At 47.2% G+C, this 12,995-nt stretch overlaps 1 protein-coding gene across 2 annotated transcripts in view; it reads left to right on the top strand.

Moving 5' to 3' along the window:
* Positions 1-12,995, top strand: part of tbc1d23 (TBC1 domain family, member 23) — a 30,517-nt gene that overhangs the window by 14,698 nt on the left and 2,824 nt on the right. For both annotated transcript variants that reach the window (XM_056276259.1, XM_056276258.1), the window contains one exon: positions 138-332. In XM_056276259.1, coding sequence (XP_056132234.1) covers positions 138-332 — 195 coding nt within the window. The remainder of the gene's footprint in view (positions 1-137; positions 333-12,995) is intronic.

Raw genomic sequence — 12,995 nt, 5'->3', positions numbered from 1 at the left:
AGACTCCACACTTCCTTAAAAATGAAAGAACATCCATTACACAATGTTATAAATGTGGTGTAGTAGGAGAAAACCTAAGACTCCATATATCTATCTCTTGCCTCTGATATGTTCTTTGGTTTTTTTTTCTCTTCCAGTCACATGTTAATCACAGCCACTCACATGTACTGCCTTCGGGAGATTGCCTCACGGAAGGGCTTTGCCTACATTCAATCCAGGCAGGCACTCAACTCGGTGGTGAAGATCACCTCAAAAAAGAAGCACCCCGAACTCATTACATTCAAGTTTGGCAACAACAATACCACTGGAGTGGAGATATCAGCAGTTGAGAGGTGCTTGCTAACAAACAAGGATATTTACACCACGTCAAACATGAGTATTAGAAAGGGCTCTGTGTAGGTCTGAGAGGGTTGTTTTTAAATGCAGTATAATAGACACAAAATCTTTTTTAACGTGTCTTTATTATTAATCATGCAATCGTGTTTTTCACATATACACAGATTTTACATTTATCTATCCCCCCCCACACACACACCAAATCCCTCTGAAAACTCCCCTCCCCTAACACAGTCCCTCTAAAATTGTACGTGTAGCTCAACACAGTCTTAGTTCACAAGCATGGTGGGATATCATAAATAAAAAAAATACTGACAACAAAGCCTCCCTTCAGCATTCAGCCAACATTCCTTGGTTTAGGAAGTACCTCCCTGAATATATTGGATAATCTAGGTCCCACATAATCAAGGAATGGAGTCCATATATTATAAAATATACCAATTTTACTTCTAGACCAGTATGTCAGATATTCTATTACCTTATGCTACCCCCCCCCCCCCCATTTTCTCCCCAATTGTATCCGGCAAATTACCCCACTCTTCCAAGCTGTCCTGGTCGCTGATCTACCCCCTCTGCAGGGAAGGACTGCAGACTACCACATGCTTCTTCCAAGTCCTGTGGAGTTGCCAGCCGCTTCTTTTCACCTGACGGTGAGGAGTTTTACCAGAGGGATGTAGCACATGAGAGGATCACACTATTCCCCCCAGTTGCCCTTCCCCCCTGAACAGGCGTCCCTAACCGACCAGAGGAGGCACTAGTGCAGCGACCAGGACACATACCCACATCCTGATTCCCACCTACAGACATGGCCAATTGTGTGTGTAGGGACGCCCAACCAATCCAGAGGTAACATCGAGTTCGAACTGGCGATCCCCATGTTGGTAGACAACAGAATAGACCACCACACCACCCAGAAGCCCCACCTTATGCTATTCTAAGACTGTTGGTGGCTCATTTGACATCCATTTTAGTAATATGCTTTTATGTGTAGCATAGGTTAACACATTCAGCAATTTTTGTCTGTAAATCCCCTTGATTTATAGGTGTGGCATTCCTAACAGAAGGCATAATGGATCCAAATCCAATTTTTTATTGAAAACCAAATTTAACTTTTGGGGTTTTTTTCTCCCCAATCTTCTTTGGCCAATTGTCCCACTCTTCCAAGTTGTCCCGGTCGCTGCTCCACCCCCTCTGCCAAGCCAGGGAGGGCTGCCAACTACCACATCCCTCTCCGATACATGTGGAGTCGCCAGCCGCTTCTTTTCACCTGACAGTGAGGAATTTTGCCAGGGAGACGTAGCGCATGAGAGGATTACACTATTCCCCCCAGCCCCCCCCGAACAGGCGCCCCGATCGACCAGAGGAGGCGCTAGTGCAGCGACCAGGACACATACCCACATCCAGCGTCCCACCCGCAGGCATGGCCTGTTGTGTCTGTAGGGATGCCCGACCAAGCCGTAGGTAACATGGGGATTCGAACTGGTGATCCCTGTGTTGGTAGGCAACAGAATATACTGCCACACTACCCAGATGCCACCAAATTTAACTTTGAAACTACTTCCACCCAGAAATCCCGAATACGTACACAGGTACATATAGTGTGTATAGAGCTACCAACCTCCTTGCTACAGTTAATGCACAGAGCTGACTTCTTTGGGTCCATCTTATTTCTGAGTTGAGGCAATATATGAAGGCAATGCAACAACCTGATTTTTAGTTCTCTGATCTATTACATATCGATATGTCATTAGCATACTCTCATACACCTGTCTCTGAAGCTTCATCTATCTCCACCCCAAGATCTTGAGCCCACGTTTGCAAGATTGCATCGTTTACTGGACTTGTAAAGGGTCTCATAGCAGCATCCTACTATAAACCTATTGCTACGTATTTTATAAGGTAATTGCTCAGTTGGCGATATTTTGCGATGAAATATATGCCCAGAGAATGAGAACGAGAGAGAGAGAACGAGGATGTTTTTTGAATGGTATCCTCAAGATTCAAGGTTTAGTTTGTCATTTTCATTATGTACCTGCCACATAAATAAAAACGAAATGCCGTTTCTCCGAGCCCATAGCAGTGCAACAGAGAAGATAAAAATACACATCCAAAAATTCCCTAAAAACAATACCACTAAAAACAGAACAAAACAAAAAAGCACAAGCAGTTAAAAACACAGGCCATTCAAGTACAGCACAGTCAATTTAAATGCCATTTTAGTTTAAATGTTGACAGCTGGTGTCTGTCAACTAGTGACCAGCACTGATTGGGGGGGGGGGGGTTAGAGGGTAGGTGGATGGGCATGACTGCTTGTGGGTAGAAGCTATTTAGCATTCTCCTGGATTTAGCGCAGATGCTCCTGTACCCCTTCCCAGGCGGCAGGAGGGAAAACAGGTTGTGAGAAGGATGGTGGAGATCCTTAATGATGCTGGAGGCTCTGTGAACACAATATTGATGGTAAATGAGATGAGATTATTCAATTCAATTCAATTTATTGTCATTAAAAACAATGGGCAGGCACATGTTAAAAATGAAATGGGGGGGGCTGTGGCTCCACCAAACAGTGCAAGACAGACACAGACAAACACAGCAAACACAGTATAAGATATACACACATGATGACTAAAAGCTAAAAAATAAGTTAAAAAAGAGCAAGAGTACAAAATATTTAAAAATATCTACAGACATTCAGTGAGTAGACAGGTTAAGGTGGGCAGCAGCTTGTGGAAAGAAGCTGTTTTTGAGCCTGGTAGTGCTGGCTCTGAGGCTCCTGTAGTGCCTCCCAGAGCGCAGGGGGGAGAACAGTCCATGGTTGGGGTGGGTGGGATCTCTGCTGATGCTGAGACCCCTTTGAAGGCAGCGTTTGTGACAAATGTCTTTTATGGCTGGGAGCTGGGTACCGGTGATATGCTGGGCCGCCTTGACGACCCTCTGCAGAGCTTTCTGGTCTACTGAGGTGCAGTTGCCATACCACACTGAGATGCAGCTGGTCAGGATGCTTTCTATGGTGCAGTGGTAGAAGTTGGTGAGAATTTTGGGGGATAGACGGGCGCTCCTCAGCCTCCTCAGGAAATGCAGGCGTTGTTGGGCCTTTTTCACAAGGGCCTGTGTGTTTAATGTCCATGAAAGTTCCTCGCTGATGTGGACTCCAAGGAATTTAAAGCTGGAAACATGCTCCACTTCTACCCCATTGATGTGTTTGGGGGAGTGGCTGCAGTTTCTAGACCTCCTGAAGTCCACAATCAGCTCCTTCATCTTCTGCACATTGAGGACAAGATTGTTGGTAGTACACCATGATGTGAAGTGCTGAATCTTGTCCCTGTAGGCCGTCTCGTCATTGTTGGTGATACAGACAATGACTGTGGTGTCATCTGCAAACTTAACTATTTCATTTGAAGGGTGAGTTGGCAGGCAGTCGTGGGTAGAGAAGGAGAAAAGGGGGGGGCTCAGAACACAGCCTTGAGGGGCACCTGTGCTGAGGGTCAGGGTGGAGGAAGAGTGGTCACCTAATCTAACAGACTGAGGTTTGTTGGCCAGGAAGTCCAGGGTCCAGTTACAGAGGGAGGGGTTGAGGCCAAGGGAGAGGAGTTTGGTGGTTAGTTTGGCAGGGATGATAGTGCTGAAGGCAGAGCTATAATCTATAAACAGCATCCGGATGTATGTGTTGTTACGTTCAAGGTGGGTCAGAGCAAAATGCAGGGCAGTGGCAATGGCATCCTCAGTAGACCTTTTGGGACGGTAGGCAAACGGATGTGGGTCGAATGTGGGGAAATAATGTTTTTGATGTGAGCCAGAACCAGTCTCTCAAAGCACTTCCTGGCAATGGGGGTGAGTGCTATAGGTCGGTAGTCATTCAGATATGTGGATGTTGGTTTCTTGGAGACAGGAATGATAGAGGTGGTCTTAAAGCATGCCGGGACTATGGATTGGGACAGTGAGAGGTTAAATATAGTTGTGAAGACCCCAGCCAGCTGGTCGGCACATTCCCGGAGGACCCGATCTGGTATGCCGTCCGGTCCGGCAGCCTTCAGTGTGTTCACTCTGTGCAGTGATTCTCTTGACTTCTGCGATTGATAGAGTGAGCACCTGGTTTTCTGGGTGGTTGAGTATTTTTGTGGCTGGGTCAGTATTGTCCTTGTTGAAGCGAGCATAGAAATGATTTAGTTCGTCTGGCAGGGAGGCATCATGGACAGTGGGACCGCTATTGGAGCTTTTGTAGTCTGTGATAGACTGAATGCCTTACCACATTCGCCGGGGATCGGAGTTATTGTGAAAGTGGTCCTCTATTCATAGAGAATATTTATGTTTGGCTGTTCTGATGCCCTTTTTGAGGTTGGATCTGGGTGCACTGTAGGCCTCACAGTTACCTGACTCTAACGCTGCATCCTGGACCTTCAGCAGCTGCCAGACCTCACTGGTCATCCAGGGTTTCTGGTTTGGAAAGGCGCAGATTGATTTTTTTGTTGTGACACTCTCAGTGCAAAAGTTAATGTAGGCTAGTATGGCAGATGTCTGTTCATCAATGTCTATATGGGAGCCATGGATAGCTGAATGTGCAAAAATACTCCAGTCTGTGTTGTCAAAACAGTCCTGGAGTTCAGAGACCGCTCCTTCTGGCCAGACAGTGATTGTCTGTACTGCTGGCTTGACCCGTTTTATTATGGGTTTGTAGGCTGGTACCAGGAACAGGTAGAGGTGGTCAGAATGCCCCAGGTGGGGGCAGGGAGTAGCTTTGTATGAGTCCTTAATGTTTGTATAGAGGTGGTTCAGGGTGTTTTGTCCCCTAGTGGGGCAGGAGACATGCTGATGGAATTTGGGCAATACAGCCTGATTAAAATCACCACCTATGATAAAGGCATTGTCCGGGTGTTTGGTCTGTTGTCTGCTAATGGCACATTGTAGCTGCTTAAGTGCTACCTTAGCGTTGGCATGTGGGGGGATGTCTATAGCAGCTGAACTCCTTCCCTTTCTAACCCACCTCATCAACACCTCCCTACAGGCAGGATGCTTTCCATCTGCCTTCAACACTGATCAGCTGATCTTGTCCTTCCCTCCCTCTGACCCACAAGTAGAGACATGCATTGCTGCGTGCTTGACTGGCATCTTGGAGTGGATGGCGAAACACCACCTGAAGCTCAATCTGGACAAGACAGAGGTGATGTTCCTTCCGGGTAAAGGTTGCCCACAGTGAGACCTGGCCATCACCATTGACAACACCGTGGTGACGCCAACTTGGACTGCGAGGAATCTGGGTGTGATTCTGGATGACCAAATGTCGTTTGCTGCAAACGTTGCATCGGTTGCTCGCTCCTGCAGATTTCCCCTCTATAACATCAGGAGGATTCGCCCATTCCTCACCGACGAGATGGCACAGGTGCTCATCCAGGCTCTGGTCATCTCCTGGCTGGACTACGGCAACTTGCTCCTTGCTGGTACCCCTGTATCGGCCATCAGACCTCTGGAGCTTGTTCAGAAAGCTGCAGCTCGTCTGGTGTTCAACCGCCCTAAGTTCTCCCACACAAAACCCCTTCACATGTCCGTACAGTGGCTCCCAGTAGCTGCTCGCATCCAATTTAAGACTCTGGTGCTAGCCTACAGGGCAGTGAAAGGAACAGCTCCTTCCTATCTCCAGGCCATGGTCAAGCTCTACACCCCTGTCCGACCACTTCGCTCTGCTGCCTCGGGACGCCTGGTTGCCCCATCGCTCAGAGGCCCCTGCTGCCAATCGACCCGGTCACGGCTCTTTTCTGTCCTGGCCCCACAGTGGTGGAATGAACTCCCCACTGATGTCAGGACAGCGGAGTCGCTGCCCATCTTTCGGCACAGGTTGAAAACTCACCTCCTCAAGAACTACTACCCTGTTACTTGGTCATAGCACTTATTGTACTACTACTACTACTACTACTTTCGGCTGCTCCCGTTAGGGGTCGCCACAGCGGATCATCCGTTTCCATTTCTTCCTGTCTTCTGCGTCTTCCTCTGTCACACCAGCCACCTGCATGTCTTCCCTCACCACATCCATAAACCTCCTCTTTGGCCTTCCTCTTCTCCTCTTCCCTGGCAGCTCCATATTCAGCATCCTTCTCCCAATATACTCAGCATCTCTCCTCCACACATGTCCAAACCATCTCAATCTTGCCTCTCTTGCTTTGTCTCCAAACCGTCCAACCTGAGCGGTCCCTCTAATATAATCATTCCTAATCCTGTCCTTCTTCGTTACTCCCAGTGAAAATCTTAGCATCTTCAACTCTGTCACCTCCAGCTCCGCCTCCTGTCTTTTTGTCAGTGTCACTGTCTCCAAACCATATAACATAGCTGGTCTCACAACCATCTTGTAAACTTTCCCTTTAACTCTTGCTGGTACCCTTCTGTCGCAACTCACTCCTGACACTCTTCTCCACCCACTCCACCCTGCCTGCACTCTCTTTTTCACCTCTCTACTGCACTCCCCGTTACTTTGGACAGTTGACCCCAAGTATTTAAACTCAAATGCCTTTGTCACCTCCACTCCTTGCATCCTCACCATTCCACTGTCCTCTCTCTCATTCACGCATAGGTATTCCGTCTTGCTCCTACTGACTTTCATTCCTCTTCTCTCCAGTGCATACCTCCACCTCTCCAGGCTCTCCTCAACCTGCACCCTACTCTCGCTACAGATCACAATGTCTTCCGCGAACATCATCGTCCATGGAGACTCCTGCCTGATCTTGTCCGTCAACCTGTCCATCACCATTGCAAACAAGAAAGGGCTCAGAGCCGATCCTTGATGTAATCCCACCTCCACCTTGAACCCATCTGTCATTCCAACCGCACACCTCGCCATTGTCACACTTCCCTCATACGTATCCTGCACCACTCCTACATACTTCTCTGCAACTCCTGACTTCCTCATACAATACCACACCTCCTCTCTCGGCACTCTGTCATAAGTTTTCTCTAAATCTACAAAGACACAATGCAACTCTTTCTGGCCTCTCTATACTTCTCAAACAACATTCTCAAAGCAAACATCGCATCTGAGGTGCTCTTTCGTGGCATGAAACCATACTGCTGCTCGCTGATCATCACCTCTCCTCTTAACCTAGCTTCTATTACTCTTTCCCAAATCTTCATGCTGTGGCTGATCAACTTTATACCTCTGTAGTTGTTACAGTTCTGCATATCGCCCTTGTTCTTGAAAACCGGTACCAGTATGCTTCTTCTCCACTCCTCAGGCATCCTCTCACTTTCCAGGATTGTGTTAAACAATCTAGTTAAAAATTCCACTGCCATCTCTCCTAAACATCTCCATGCCTCCACAGGTATGTCATCAGGACCAACTGCCTTTCCACTCTTCATCCTCTTCATAGCTGCCCTCACTTCCTCCTTGTTAATCCACTGAACTTCCTGATTCACTATCCCTACATCATCCAACCTTCTCTCTCTCTCATTTTCTTCATTCATCAGCCCCTCAAAGTACTCCTTCCACCTTCTTAGCACACTCTCCTCGCTTGTCGGCACATTTCCATCTCTACCCTTGATCGCCCTAACTTGCTGCACATCCTTTGCAGCTTGGTCCCTCTGTCTAGCCAATCGGTACAAGTCCTTTTCTCCTTCCTTAGTGTCTAACCTGTCATACAACCCACCATACGCCTTTTCCTTTGCCTTTGCCACCTCTCTCTTTGCTTTACGCTGCATCTCCTTGTACTCCTGTCTACTTTCTTCATCTCTCTTACTATCCCACTTCTTCTTTGCCAACCTTTTCCTCTGTATAATTTGCTGTACTTCCTCATTCCACCACTAAGTCTCCTTGTCTTCCTTCCTCTGTCCTGATGACACACCAAGTACCTTCCTTGCTGTCTCCCTCACTATTTCTGCAGTGGTTGTCCAGCCATCTGCCAACTCTTCACTACCACCCAGTGCCTGTCTTAACTCCTGCCTGAACTCCACATAACAGTCTTCCTTCTTCAACTTCCACCATTTGATCTTCGGCTGTGTCTTCACTCGCTTCCTCTTCTTGGTCTCCAAAGTCATCCTACAGACCACCATCCGATGCTGCCTAGCTACGTTCTCCCCTGTCACCACCTTGCAGTCTCCAATCCCTTTTAGATGGTGCCTTGTACATAAGATATAGTCCACCTGTGTGCACTTTCCTCCACTCTTGTACGTCACCCTGTGTTCCTCCCTCTTCTTGAAATATGTATTCACCACAGCCATTTCCATCCTTTTCGCAAAATCGACCACCATCTGTCCTTCCACATTTCTCTTCTTGATTCCATACCTTCCCATCACTTCCTCATCACCTCTGTTCCCTTCACCAACATGTCCATTGAAGTCCGCTCCAATCACCACTCTCTCCTCCTTGGGTACCCTCTCCACCATGTCGTCCAACTCACTCCAGAATTCTTCTTTTTCATCCATCTCACACCCAACTTGCGGGGCATATGCGCTGATAACATTCAGCAATAAACCTTCAATTTCCAGCTTCATACTCATCACTCTGTGTGACACTCTCTTCACCTCCAGCACGCTCTTGACATACTCTTCCTTCAGAATGACCCCTACCCCATTACTCCTCCCATTCACACCATGGTAGAAGAGTTTGAACCCACCTCCGATACTCCTGGCCTTACTCCCCTTCCACCTGGTCTCTTGCACACACAGTATGCCTACCTTTCTTCTTTCCATCATGTCAGCCAGCTCTCTCCCTTTACCAGTCATAGTGCCAACATTCAAAGTTCCAACTCTCACCTCCACATGCCTACCCTTCCTCCTCTCTAGCTGCCTCTGGACATGCTTTCCCCCTCTCCTTCTCCTTCGCCCAACAGTAGCATAGTTTCCACCGACACCCTGCTGGTTAACAGTACCGGTGGCGGTCGTTGGTAACCCGGGCCTTGACCGATTGGGTATGTAAGTCTTATTTATGATCCGCATATTTGATTTGGCAAAGATTTTACGCCGGATGCCCTTCCTGACGCAACCCTCCCCATTTGTCCGGGCTTGGGACCGGCACTAAGGATGCACTGGCTTGTGCATCCTCAGTGGCTGGGTTGCTCGTAGCACTTATTGTATTCACTCATATAAAAAAAACCCTCTTTCTCGCACTTTTACTTTAACACTGGTTTTGCTCTTAGATGCTTGTTTAGAGAGAAGATGCACTTATGACCTCTGATGACTAGCAGTTCTCCTGATTCCCTACATTAAATGCACTTATTGTAAGTCGCTTTGGATAAAAGCGTCAGCTAAATGACTGTAATGTAATGTATACAGCAGCAATGGTAATGGCCGTTAGCTCCCTGGGTAGGTAAAAAGGCCTGCACTGAATCATAAGGAGCTCGAGATCAGCAGAGCAATGCCTTTCAACGATCTTTATATTGTTGCAGCAAGAGTTATTGACATAAATACTCAAACCTCCTCCGCGGATCTTGCCGGAGTCCGCTGTCCTGTTAGCACGGAAGGCTGTGCAGTCCGCTAGCTCGACTGCCGAGTCGGCTAGGTTGCTGTTGAGCCACGTCGCCTAAACATCAGCAGACAGCAGTTCTGCAGCCTTTTCTGAGAGGACAGCCTGAGTCTTATCTAGTCCATTTTGTTAGCTAACGATCAGACATTAGCCATGAAGATGCTGGGGAGGAAAACTTTGAAGGGAGCGCTACTTAGCTTAGCATGTAGCCCGCCTTGTTTCCCCCTCTTCTGTTTACATTGCCGACGGGGGCATTTCCACTGCGAGACCGGTGAGCGGATAATATCAATGGGCTAATTGTCCGTGATGGTGGAGCGAAGTGAGTAATCCGTTCTGAGGTTTAAAAGTTTCTGACGGCTGTAGAAGAGCACATGACCTACACTTGTAAATAAACTTAAAACTAACGTATAAATAACAAAGAAAACATAGCACTGAACAGAGAGCCGCAGTAGCCGCTGCGTCCAGTGCGCTGCCATCTTGGATTCCCGATTATCCGATGAGAGGGTCTAAGGACAGGATGTTGTGTTGCCGTTAAGCCCACGGGGGCAAATTTATAATTTGTGATATTGGGCTATACAAATAAAATTGACTTGACTGAAAGCTCCAACAGGAAGGGGAGAGGGGCACAAATTGTCTTGCTAGCTGTCTTCACTATCCTGTTCAGCTCGTGTTGTTTGGTCGCTTTGCCGTTACCAAACCAGGAAGTGAGAGCATAGGTTAGAATGCTTTCAATGATGCCCCTAGAAGGTGGTGAGGGCTGGAATGGGGAGGCTTGCCCTTTTAAGTCTCCGGAGGGGATGGAGCCACTATTAGGCCTTTTTAATGATGACCAATGACTGCATGATATGCAGTGTCTTTATCCATGTCTACGTCTGAGTTTGTGTCATCGTGTGAAGAATTATGTCTGTGATCGTCAATTTCGTTTGATGGCTGGGAAAGCTGGCGTTGGATTAGCTGGTAGAGCTTGGTCTGCACGTCCTGTGGACCGGGAGACCACGACCTTGCCTGGAGCTGCGCCCGAAGAGGAAACACCGAGGGCGGTCTGACAGGACGCAGATGCAGGGCAGGCTAAGCTAACTGCTTGCCCATGCAGACCGGCAGTTCCGATAACACCAAGGGCGGTCTGGCGGCGGCTTCGCCTAGCGTCAACTGTGTAGTGTTTTTGTCTACATTTGTGTCGTCGTGTGGAGTACGGGGGAGGTGTATCAAAGGTGTCTGGCTGGGAGCGCTAGCATTGGATCGGCTGAGGGAGCCTGGTCTGCTGCGTCCCGTGGGCCCAGGGACCCGGCCCCCACCTGGAGCTGTGCCCGAAGAGGAAACACCAAGGGCGGTATGACTGGACGTGGAAGTGGGGCAGGCTAAGCTAACTGCTAGCCCATGCAGACCGGCTGTTCGGACAGTCATCCTGGCTGGCGTTTGTTCTCTGGACAGTGACATTTTTGGACTGTGTTGCAAATTTACTGAATGAACTGTGTTGTTGACTCTTTTTTTTTTTTGCTTTTCGTTTTTGTGTTTTTGTATGTTTTTGGTGGTGTCGTTTTCTTTTGGATTGTGTTTTGTCCTTTGTGTTGCACTGCTGTGGGCTGGGAGAAACGAAATTTTGTCTCTTTTGTGTATGAAAGTACATGAATGAGATGACAAATTGTTTCTGATTCTGAATATTGGGGTGGTTTGTAATAGCTTCCACTAGCAGTTCAATTGTGCAAATAACAAAGATGATAGGGAGCACCCTTGTTGTGTGCCCCTTCCCAGTGCTAAGTACAGAGAGCATTTAGCGGATTGTGGTATAACAACGACCCAGTCGATAACATTTTCACCTAAACCAAATTCCTTGAGTGTAAAAAACAAAAAATTCCATTCCATGCAATCGAACACTTTTTCAGTATCCAATGAAATTACCATACCTTTACGATGTTTTGCTGACACAATTATATAAGTAACCTTCTAACAATGTTAAAAGAATTCCTTCCGGCAATGAACCCTGTTTGGTAATATGAGGGAGGATTTTCTCCAGCCTTAAGGCTAGTGTTTTAGATAAAAGCTGGAAATCTAAGTTGAAAAGACTAGGCCGGAAGGATAAACATTCATCCCCTGGTTTATCCTTATTAAAAATAAGGCTGCCCAGGTAGCATATAAAAAATAAGGCTGTCCGGGTAGCTATTCCATTGCATACCAACATGGGGATCATCGGTTCAAATCCCTGTGTTACTTCTGGCTTGGTCGAGTTTCCCTACAGACACAATTTATGATATTGGGCTATACAAATATAATTGACTTGACTCGACAATCGGCCGTGTCTGCGGGTGAGGAGCCAGATGTGGGTACATGTGCTGGTCGCTGCACTAGTGCCTCCATTGGTTGGTCGGAGAGCCTGTTCGGGGGGGGGGGGGTAGCGTGATCCTCTCATGCGCTATGTCCCCCTGGCGAAACTCCTCACTGTTAGGTGAAAAGCGGCTTGCGACTTCACATGTATCGGAGAAGGCATATAGTAGTCTGCAGCCCTACCCGGATTGGCAGAGGGGATGGAGCAGCAACCAGGACGGCTCAGAAGAGTGGGGTAATTGGCTGTAAATTGGGGAGAAAAAAAGGGGGGGAAATCTGAGAAAAAAAATGGGGCTAATTTTTACTTCTGTAAGTGTTTTGGGAAGAGACCCCATCTCAAAGGCGTGATTAAACATGTTCACCTGAGGCTTCACCGTCAGTGATTTAAATGTATTTATAAAATTCTGAGCTAAAGCTGTCAGGACTCGAGGCTTTTCCTGATTGTAAGATGCGGACAGCTTCAGTTACTTCCTCTAATATTATAGGTCCATTCAACTCTGTTTTCTTACCTGGATTACTGAGCATGCATAAAGACAACTCTGTTTTTTGGTTGTAATTAGGCTTGGGAAGTTAGATTAGAGAAAAATTCCATTAGTCTTGAGATCTCCGCCAGTTGCTCACTAAAACCTTTTTTTAATCCTAAACCTTATTCACCTGGGACATATATCGCCTGGAATTTGCCTTTACATTACATTTTGAACAGGAAACTGATACTGATTGACTGTTTGTTGCATAGGAATTGTAACATATAATGTTTCAAACACTGTAAGTGGTTTTAATCGTTAAAACCGTTTCTCTTTCACAGGTAATGGTTTTAGCTTGTGAACCTAGAGTGTTAGGATATAATTAAGTTAAGTTATGACCGTGCCAGCCTCAGGTTTCCTTGGCCAAACTTAAA

This window comes from Lampris incognitus, chromosome 3, assembly GCF_029633865.1.
Source record: "Lampris incognitus isolate fLamInc1 chromosome 3, fLamInc1.hap2, whole genome shotgun sequence".
Taxonomy (NCBI): domain Eukaryota; kingdom Metazoa; phylum Chordata; class Actinopteri; order Lampriformes; family Lampridae; genus Lampris; species Lampris incognitus.
This window is presented reverse-complemented; position numbering and strand designations above follow the sequence as displayed.